We start from the raw sequence: 10,875 nt of genomic DNA, 5'->3' as shown, positions 1-10,875 counted from the left end.
CAAGTGTTTATTATAAATGCAAAAGGAAATAATTTAACAATGACTGCAGTGTGATTGTAAAGTAGGATTTCTGTGACATGAACCTCATGATGTTTTATATATATATATATATATATATATATATATATAGTCATATATATATATATATATATATATATATATATATAGTCATATATATATATATATATATATATATAGATATATATAGTCATATATAGTCATTTAAACTTGTAATTTCGTCAAAATATGTAATTGCCTTTAATGTTATCAGGACGCCCCCTCATGGCGCCGGGTCCACGTTTTGTACTATGATCAAGGTGAAATGACAGTGAAAGTGTGTGTTTAGGTGTGTGTTCATGGTGTTTAGGTGTATAGTACGTATTTGTTCATTGGGGGTTCGGTATGGACGGGTGGGTGTGCGTGTTTGGGGGTGGATTCGTCGGGCCAATAGTGGGCTGGGCCAGAGGAAAAATGCCAGGGCCGAAATTTGTTCCCAGTCCGACCCTGACCATGACCCCCCCTTTCACCCTACACTTTGTGCCCTCCGTTACGAAATGAATTTGTGCCCCCGTTATGAAAAATGCCCAGTTTTCATACCCCCATCACAAACCCATAGATTAGTGTACTTCTCGTAAACCAATCCCATGAACTGCCATGAGACTGGGTTGTGTAAATCACATATTATTACGGTTCGGGGCGGTGTTAAAACCCTCACCAAACATCACAGACAGATTAGTAGATCAAAAATAAATAAATAAAATAAAATAAAATAAAAAAATCACCTCTCAATAACTAGATAATTTATAAAACGACTTTAAGACTTGAGGGAATTTCTTAAACCTATAAAATATATACAGGTTTGCACTTGGCAGTAGTTTGTGTGAAAACAGCTTTTCAATAATAGCGTTCAGACACTTTGTGGCACATTCATGAAGCTTTATTTGTTAGAAAATCAGACAAAAGTTGTGATGGTCTTGCAGAACATGTCTGGATCAGGTTTTTTTTTTTTTTTTTAACTCTGGAGCTGTTTCAACATGCACGAAGCTGATTGGCTCAGACCTGACCTGCCACAGCTCACACAGTCGTGTGATTGGTCAGCTAGTCTACTGGACCACCTTGGTAACGACTGTGGTGGTGGATGAGGAGGAGGCGGAGCCACTGCCCCTGAAACAGTAGAAGAAGAAAACAGGTAAATGGCTGAAAACTCAAAACATTTTTTCTCTTTCAGCTAAAAATGTCTGTGTGCATGGAAAAGGTAAAAAAAAAAAAGTGGCATATTTCTAAGTAATTTCATCACTGTTTAAACTGTATTCAAAACAGTTTAAAGGAAGAAGGGATTTTTTTTTTTTTGGCCCTGAAACAGGATAAGAAGAAAACAGATAAATGGCTGAAAACTCAAAACCTTTTTTTCTCTTTCAGCTAAAAATGTCTGTGTGCATGGAAAAGTTAAAAGTGGCATATTTCCAAGTAATTTCATCACTGTTTAAAGGAAGAAGTTTTTTTTTTTAGATTATTACCAGATTATTAGTATTTCCTTAAATGGGTTTTATCTGCTTTCCCCTTATTGTATCAAATAAAGTATCAAGACGCACGTGTGAGCCATCCCCTTTACTATTTCAAGTTGTATCGAGTAGAGTATTGTGAATCATGTAAAGCTTCCCCTTGATTAAAAGTCATGAAGCATATGTGAAGTGTTCCCCATACTGTATCAAGTAAAGTTTTGTGAAACATATGACGTTTTCCCATATTCCCGTATCCGGTTAAGTGGGGAGGTGATGGTCTAGTGGTTAAAACGTTGGGCTTGAGACCAGAGGATCCTCGGTTTAAATCCCAACCTGACCAGAAAATCACCAAGGGCCCTTGGGCAAGGTCCTTAATTCCCTAATTGGTTAACCGTAACCCAGATCTTCATATATCTCTTGATGTTTGAATTTACATCACTGCCAGCACAAATATGATTCATGGTCTGCCAACTATCGCAGCTGTATCACTGATGTTTTGGGTACGTCTGTTGTGTGGGCCGCTGAAGAGGAGGTACTGCTGGCCCACCACCACCAGAGGGCGCCCTGCCTGAAGTGCGGGCCTCCAGGTACGAGAGGGCGCTGCCGCCTCTCAGGAACAGCCGGGGTGACAGCTGTCACTCATCAACTATGACAGCTGTCACCAATCTCCTGGTCATCAACCACACACACAAAAGCCGGACGACATCTCCACCTCGTCGCTGAGATATCGTTTGCCTTTCAGGTAAAACTCTCAGCCGTGTTCAGTAGGTGCTACTGGTTTTGTTATTGTGTTCCTGTTTTGGAGGTGGAGGTGTCTTACCCACCAGTAAGGAACTGTCGCTGATTGTATTGCTGGGTGTACACACACCCACACATAACTGTTTCTGCTTCCTGCCAGCAGTACCAGATCCGACAGCCAGAGACGGTGGCCACCTGGGGACTCGGAACTTGGCGGCTCCAGTATTCTCCGGGTTCGGTGGCAGTGGAAATCGTGTGGGATCCGGCTCTTCTCTGGACGGACATCTTCTATCCTCGAGCCTGCCCACACGTCACCTTAGTACATTTGACTCTGTCCAAATTCTGTATTTGTCTGTATTTCGTTGTGCACGCTTCACAACAGTAAAGTGTTGTATTTTTGGCTCATCTATTGTCCGTTCATTTACGCCCCCTGTTGTGGGTCCGTGTCATTACACTTTCTCAACAACGTATTCCATATTTGTAGACACATTGTTTCATACATTTTCCAAAGTGCCTTAAAAACTATTTTAAGTCTCATTTTATTAAAACAACTTAAAAAACAGTTTCAGCAGGAAAATGTCACCATCAGTTTACTTCTGTTAATTTTGATGATCGCCAACTGATGAAAGTTTAATAGGCGACCAGCAGAGGGCGATATTTCTCTGCATGAAAATTCAGTAACGTATACATTCCAATTCTAAAGTAGGACTCTACTAGTGTATACTAAAGTATATCTAAATATCTTAAAAAAAAAAAAAAAAAGGCAAGTAGAATAGAAAAGTAGAATAGAGTAGAGTAGAGGCATTTAGGTGCCTGGTCTTGAGAACCAGGGTGGTAAGTTGCAAAGCTTTTTTATCCCACGGGAACTCTCCCTACCCACCCAAGCGGCTCAAGAAAATGGACATCATGTATATAAGTGATAATTACACAAGGGTAATAAACAACATATACAAGAACTATAGTTACTACATAATATTATAGAAGTTAGCTTCTAAAACCTAAATATTCATACAGGAGAAGATTGTATTAAACATATATATAGTCTGTAGACTAGTAGTAAAATTAAATTATGGCTAGTAGGCTAAGCTATAAATATGGTTATTTTATTATAGAAACAGAAGCTATGATGTAACATGTTTTAGGTATCTATCTAAAGTTCACCCTGCTAGCTTGTTATAGGAAGACAAAATATATATTCTATTTGCTATCTAATAGAAACCCCAACTTAGATGTTTCATTAGATGCATGTTTCATTTCGAGAGGACTACCTTAAAAAAAACTAACAGTACTACAGTATATGCGTGTACTACTGCGGAGCTTTACACAAGCTGTCAAACCAAAAGTGATGATGTCATTGTAAATGGTCGTGGCTTCTGATTACACCTGTAAGAACGCCTCATTTCTCTGGTTTTCTCTGTCCTCACATCATTTCTGTGCAATTAAGTCCCTCAGAAAAGACTCAAGAGAAGGAAAGAAGGTGTAGATAAGAGAAATGTGATGTAATTATTGGCTCTCAAATGGAGCCATTTCTCTCTTCCTGAGTTATTAACACAGTTTGGTTTCTTCTTTGTGCCCGTCACATCACTTCATCTCCTTTATCCTTCTTTAGGACTTCGTGTTATTATCAGAACTCTGAGCCAATGGTTGGTTTGCTTTAGTGTACTCCTGTGCCACAAAACAATCTATTCTCCTTTATGATTTGTTGCTTTGTGAATGATGCATCACTACGAGAATATCTACAGTGATTGTGATGTCAGTTGGGTGGTCTTACTCTCCGTCCAACAGCCTCTTGTACTCAGCGATCTCCAGCTCCAGACGGGTCTTGATATCCAGCAGCATCTGGTACTCTTGTGCCTGCCTCTCAAGATCAGCCCTCAGCTGGATCAGCTGCTCCTCCATTGCGGTCACCTGAACCGCCACAAACGTAAGGGCTGGTTAAGGAACACAAGCGCCATGCAAGTACACCTGTTTGCCAGTGATGGCGCTCACCTGTGATTGGTAGTTCTTCAGTTGGATGGCATATCGGTTCTGAAGGTCGCCGAGGGACGCTTCCAGTGATGCTTTCTGCAGAGACAAAAATGATGTACCTGTCACCATGGCAACAAATATCAATGATGCAGATGTGCATACCTGACTCCCTTTAAGGAAAAAAAAAGTGTTCAGAATTAATCAATGGCCAGATTGTTAGTGTGCCTAAAACTTTTGCACAGCACTGTAACGTCATCAAGCATGAACAGAGCCAGTGTTAGATCCTTAGCAGTGTTACCATGCTGAGCTGTGACTGGAGCTCGATCTCCAGAGCTTGAAGCTGGGATTTGATGTCTTTGATTTCTGTAGTTGATGTCTGTAGGGTCACCTCTGTGGCCGCCACTTCCTGACTGAGAGACGCCGTCTGAGAGGAAGATGACAAGTCAGACTGGTTAAGAAGAAGAATCTTTTTTTAAAAAAACTGGACTTTGTAGATCTTCCCACCTTCTCCTCAAACCAGGCTTCCAGCTGTTTTTTGTTCTTAGCAGCGATGTTCTCGTATTCCTCTCTGAGATCCTCCATTATCTTGCTGAGATCCACTGTAGGTCCGGCATCCACCTCCACGTTCACCTGTCCGCTCATCTGGTTCCTCATGGCCAATAGGTCCTGCAGGAGGACACACGCTGTACTCAGTTTTCCGGCACAATGGATATTTACAAAAAGAGCCCTTGACTAGGATGCAGTACCTCCTCATGGTTCTTCTTCATGGCTGCCAACTCGTCCGTCAGGCTATCAATCTGCATGGTGAGGTCAGTTTTGGCCACGCCCAGTTCTCCCATTAGCATCTTCAGTCCCGCGATGTCGGCCTCCACGGACTGGCGCATGGCCAGCTCGTTTTCAAACCTGCAGGGAGCAGTATGGCATAAAAATATAAATGAAAACACAGCTTTAAAATCTAAGTTCTTTTGGCTTCTCTCTTTATCCACTGGGGGTGTCCACAGGAGGTCTGACATGGATCCACATGTGGATTTAACAGAGGTTCTTAAGCAGGATGCCCTTCTTACATGGAGAATGGGCACAGGTGTTAATGAGCTAGAACCCTCCTGCTTTGGAGACAAGCGCACTAACCGCTTGGCCCCAGCGTTGCCCACAGCTTTCAAAGGTGATAAGTGAATGAAAAATATAAACCCAAGAAAGTGGAAAGTGGCGCCACTGGACTTGGTAACACTCAAGTCATGACCTTTTTAAATTATTTTTAAAGTATTTATTTAATTATTTATTTTAAGATTTGGGAAGAATTTGTAAAATTTGACCTTAAACCTTGACCTAATTACAAAATATTGCTGTAAACATATGACTAGATGTTTTCATTTCGGGCCAAACTTAAACCAAAAATTGCTACTTTGAATATGCTTCCTGAGATTGCAGCATGCCCTGCCCCTGCAACAATATTTTATGAAAATCATTTGACTAGGTTTTGACTAATGCTAACAAAAGCATCCTGCTAGACATGATAAATCCAATATTTTTACAAATTATATGCATTTATTTTCAGTAGTGATAATACAGTGTATTTTTCCTTATTTTTATTTATTTATTATTAATTCATTATTATTATTAATATTATCATTACTACTACTATTACCACTTGCTTGGTGTCTTACCTTAGCCAGCAGAGGGCAGTAGTGCTTTTGTTTGTGAATCTCGTCTTCAAAAATGTTTAAACCCCACTGAAGACTGATTTGTTTTAATTTGATACATTTATGAGCTCAAGATTATGTGATCATCAAAATCAGATTTTCAGATGTAGAATTTGTTAGTATAATCCAACACAACTTCTTTTTATTAAAGAATATTAAAGAAAAATAATAATATGAAAAAGGGAAAAAGCAGCATTTGTGCATCCTCATTGGCTAATGAGTGTTTGAGTGACACCTCAGTGACCTGTACAGGCCCCTGCAAAAAAAAAAAGAAAAAAAAATCCACCCAACATGACAGGTTGTGTCATAACTTCAAACAAAAAATGTGAGCACCGAAGGAAAAAAAAAAGTTTACACAAAGACTATTTGCAAGTTTTACAGTAGGGATGACTTTTTTTTATTTGCTTCAGTGTCTGCTATTTGCTTTGAACTACTTATTTTTCTTTGATATTTACTGTTTGTTTGAATATACTGACTGTGATCTATCGCTTTACTTTGTAATAAATTAGAGTTTTTTTATTCTTAAAATAACTGCATATCCTTATAATCCACTGTGACATTTAAACAAACGGTGATAAATGACATGGAGTCACTGACTTGAGTCTGAAGTCATCCTGAGCCAGCCTGGCGTTGTCAATGCTCAGCATCACGGTCCCTCGGGCGATGATGGCGTCCTGGATCTGAGAAAAGTATATACAAAAATACTAACACCATCTTCTGTTCACAGTAAATAGATGTGACAACCATGATTTAATTAGCCAGCTTCAAAGTGAACAGGGATTTGCAGGAATTCCCTTTAGTTGCTGCATGAGACATGCAGAGGTGTTGAACCTGGTGTAAATCTTAGTGCACCACACAGCAGTGAAAACATGAACATTACATGTGCGATGACGTGTAAAAAGATCTGAGAAGGTTCTGAGCTGCGTCCCAGTGTCCCAAATGTCACGCCCAGACTTTGTGATGAAACAGTAAGGGGTGTGGCCAACTATGGAACTTAGCAACTCCAACAGCGACACCTACAGTGGAGAAAGTCTCTTCACACCCCTTGCCTTTTATTTACTTCAATGACAGAAATTTAAAATCAGTTTTATATATTTTTGTTGATTGACTGATTGAAAAAGCAAGAAAGTGTGTAGATTTTGTTTGTCCGTGGACTTCAATCCTCCAGGTTTGTAATTTAAAGGTGCCCTAGGTGGTATTTTAAATGTTAATATTGCAGCAAACAGATCGTGCATGAGATTCCTGTGTGCACATTTAGTGGAGGTCTGTCATATGGAACCAATGTCCCTTCTGTTTGCTCTCACATTTCAATTTAAGCAATCAGATAAGCAATACTGTCTTCTAGTGGCATAAAATAATGTATGCAGTCATGTACAGGTTTTGACGTCAATGGTCAAGATCCAGAACCGAATAATCCCCCAAACCTTACCGGTATTGAAACCTGCCCCTTCATTAATAAATAAAGAAATGAATAAATAAATAAAGAAATCAATGTGTTATTTTGTTGATGGAGGAAATATTTTCAACTTTATGACCCCCCCCCAAACTCAGGCACTTTTTTCCTGTATTTCTCTGAATTGTTTTAGGTTTTGAGAGTCCGCCCACTTCCAGTGAGGAGCCAATGACGCGAGAAGAACTACCGTATTTTATTTTATTAGGCTAACTCCTATGTGCCACTTTTTGTAAATGTTTTGTAAGACATGTTTGGATATTTTATGCATAAGAATGAAGTCAATTTTATTCACCTTTTTCTTCACCTCTTTCAGAGTCAACCTTTGTTTGATTGACAGCTGGTAGTCAGCCAGCAGTTTGAAGTTTTTTTGTTTTGTTTTGTTTTTTTTTCTTTTCAAACAGACGGTTTGATTGACAGCTATGTTTGTGAGCTCATAAACATTCTTTCAAACAATGAGCACTGTTGTAAAAACTGCCACATCAAGTTTCTCGACACAGAGCGCTTTGTGAGCTAATCACAGCGAGCACTTTTATACGTCCAAATTAAATCTATTTTGAGGAGACTTACCACACTCTCACCAGCGCCACTAACTTAGCTTATGGCAAGCTAAAAGCGGACCCTCTCGTTATGGCCGAATAACTGTCCAGTTTCTGGGGATTCTGTGTTAGTACGCGCCTGCGGCCGACGTGCTTGATGAATTCCTGCGCAAAAAGTAGTTCCCAGATAATTGATAATGAGTATATCTCATCTACATTAATTCTAAAATTTACCAGTAATAAAATTATAACTGAAGTTTTAAGAGTGGCCATAATAAATATTTAAGAAACATAAAGTTTATGAGCACCTGTTATTGCTCAAGCACATTGTAAACATTGACACGATGGAGTTTGATGCGGAAGAGTTAAGAAAGATACAATTGGAATGGTTTGATGACCATTTACAGTTGGCAATGAAAAACTTGGGTGTTAACTTCGTGTTAAAGTCAGAACAAGAAGCTGCACTGAAAGAGACACATTCTGTATGTTGTTGCTCCAATAAGTAGAGGTGGGCGGATCGATCCTAATATCGATAATATCGATACCAACGCTGGTATTGATACTGAATGATCCTTGTGTAAAAAGATCGATACTCAAGCTTTTTTCTCTCCCGCACGCACTGACTGCTACGCACGCAGATTCATCAATATCTACTCTCTGTCTGTAAGAGCAGCACTGCGCTGTCACACAACACGGAGCAGCGCACCCTTGTATTGTGGTTTGTCAGCCCTCTACCTCAGGAGATTCTGTTTTAAGTTGTGTTGAGTGATTTTTTTTTTTAAACAAAAATGTTGATTGTTATAATAAAGTATTTTGTTGTCACGTACAGTGTTTGGCGAAATTCTATCCTAGGTCTTTTGGATTCTTTGGATCTATGAAGCTTAAATATGAAAAGGTATTGGTATCGATATTGGCGATACTGGGCCTGTATTTACTTGGTATTGGATCAATACCAAAATTCCCGGTATCGCCCACCTCTACCAATGAGAGCGGCACGCTGAGCAGGGTGGAGAGTTACTTTACCTTTGAGACGTGGTGTGGTTGCCATGGCGACACAGCAGTTCAAGTTGTTCTTTTAAGGTGTGGTAGCCTCAGTGGAGGCCTGTGGCGTTTGTGGATGCTGATCGTCTCACAGTGTAAACGATGCAGATTTTACATTATTTTTACTGATTCAAAGACAACTTCCCCCTCCAAAATAGATTTCATATTTCTTATATGAATTTATAGTTTTGTTTTTCTTTTTTTTTTTTTACTCTAACATACATAGTTTTAATCTATAATTGAGTTGTTCCCATTTATGTCTTTATTTATTTTGATGATTTATATTCATGATATTGACAGCACGGTGGATTAGTGGTTAGTACTGTTGCCTCACAGCAAGAAGGTCATGGGATCGATTCCCGCCTGTGGCCTTTCTGTGTGGAGTTTGCATGTTTTCCCCATGCTTGCGTGGGTTCCTCCCACATTGAAAGACATGCAGGTTAGGTTGATTGAACACTTTAAATTGTGCGTGCGGGTGTGAATGTGTTTTTTTGTCTATATGTGACCCTGCGACAGACTGGCGTCCTGTCCAGGGTGAACCCCGCCTCATGCCCTATGCCTGCTGGGATAGGCTCCAGCCCCCCACGACCCTTAATTAGATGATTTAAGTTGGCTATCAAAAATTATTTTATACATTATTATTATTATTTGGATTCATGTTACCTAAATGATTTTTTTAACCTGTCATGAATTTTTTTGTAACTTGTTTATGTTTACAGTTACATTCATATCATTTCATCATAATCATATCATAAAACAACATTATTTTGTGTGTGGATTTATTATTGTAACAATAATGAATGTGATTATAATAACAACCAAATTATTAAGTTGGTTGCCTCGGTGGTGGTAGCATCTACAGATGACGCTGAGCACAATTTCCCATGCTGCCCCTCTTCCTTACCTTGCCTTGCAGATCTGCTATGGTGGCTAGGTAGGCGCTGTAGTCTTTGGCGGTCGGACCAACTTTGTTCTCCACAAACTGGCGAATCTTCAGCTCCAGCTCGGCGTTGGCCTTCTCCAGTGCCGCCACCTTGACCAGGTAGTTAGCCAGACGGTCATTGAGGTTCTGCATGGTGAACTTCTCATTGGTGATCAGGCTGTCATCGACCCCTGCACCTCCTCCAAATCCTCCACCTGCACCTCCACCTGTACCAAATCCTGCACCAAATCCTGCACCTCCTCCAGCTCCTCCAAATCTTGCACCATAACTTGCACCTCCACCTGCAGCATCTCCACCAATTCCAGAGTATAATCTTCTGCCTTGGGAGATTTGAATGCTGGAGTGTCCCACTCCTCCCCCCATGCTGGCACTACTAAACGCCATTCTTTGCATCCCACCATGCAGACTCATGCTTCTTGCTATGCTGTTTACGGTTGTCGCGATGAAGAGAAGAGGAGGAGATCTCCTGTTGGTCTGTGTTCTCTGGCCAGAGTGAGGAGGAGAGCAGAGAGTGAGGAGTGAGGGACTGGTTTCCGCTTTTTAAAGGTGAATAGGCGGGATGACCTGCAGGCGAGGGGTGTGGTCAACCTCCTTCCTGCCGTGTGATCGAACACACGGCAATTCCAAACATATCCTTTTACTGCTGGATCTGCACTTTCTCTCCCAGGACAAAGGATTCACAGTGTGAAGGTGGAGACTGAAACCAAACCGCCTCCTGGCACCCAGCATACACTCCTCACATCGTCCTACTTCACCCAGCTCAGGTGTGGGAAACCGCCACTGGCACATAGACATAAAGCATGCATTAGTTTCTTGTATTACCATGGAGACGGCAAGGACAGCACTTCATAGTTGTAGCATTTTGCAAAGGTGGAATGTATTGTTGAATTGCTGCTAATCTAGGCAGTTGACTGATGGGAGTTGATCTGCTGTCACATGTATGTACCTCTTTGCCCTGCAGCCAAGAAACCTTTTACAGCTGCATGACGGGCGT

At 40.6% G+C, this 10,875-nt stretch overlaps 1 protein-coding gene across 1 annotated transcript; it reads right to left on the bottom strand.

The window, feature by feature from the left end:
- Positions 1 to 919: 919 nt before the first annotated feature.
- On the bottom strand, positions 920 to 10,419 carry LOC117528017 (keratin, type I cytoskeletal 13-like). Its single transcript, XM_034190540.1, has 8 exons — positions 9,843 to 10,419; positions 6,506 to 6,588; positions 4,955 to 5,111; positions 4,713 to 4,874; positions 4,507 to 4,632; positions 4,230 to 4,304; positions 4,012 to 4,148; positions 920 to 1,164 (listed from the first exon to the last, which is right to left on the bottom strand). The coding sequence occupies exons 1-8, from the start codon at positions 10,290 to 10,292 to the stop codon at positions 1,104 to 1,106; spliced, it is 1,251 nt and encodes a 416-aa protein (XP_034046431.1). The 5' UTR covers positions 10,293 to 10,419; the 3' UTR covers positions 920 to 1,103.
- Positions 10,420 to 10,875: the final 456 nt, after the last annotated feature.

This window comes from Thalassophryne amazonica, chromosome 16, assembly GCF_902500255.1.
Source record: "Thalassophryne amazonica chromosome 16, fThaAma1.1, whole genome shotgun sequence".
NCBI classification, from domain to species: Eukaryota; Metazoa; Chordata; class Actinopteri; order Batrachoidiformes; family Batrachoididae; genus Thalassophryne; species Thalassophryne amazonica.
This window is presented reverse-complemented; position numbering and strand designations above follow the sequence as displayed.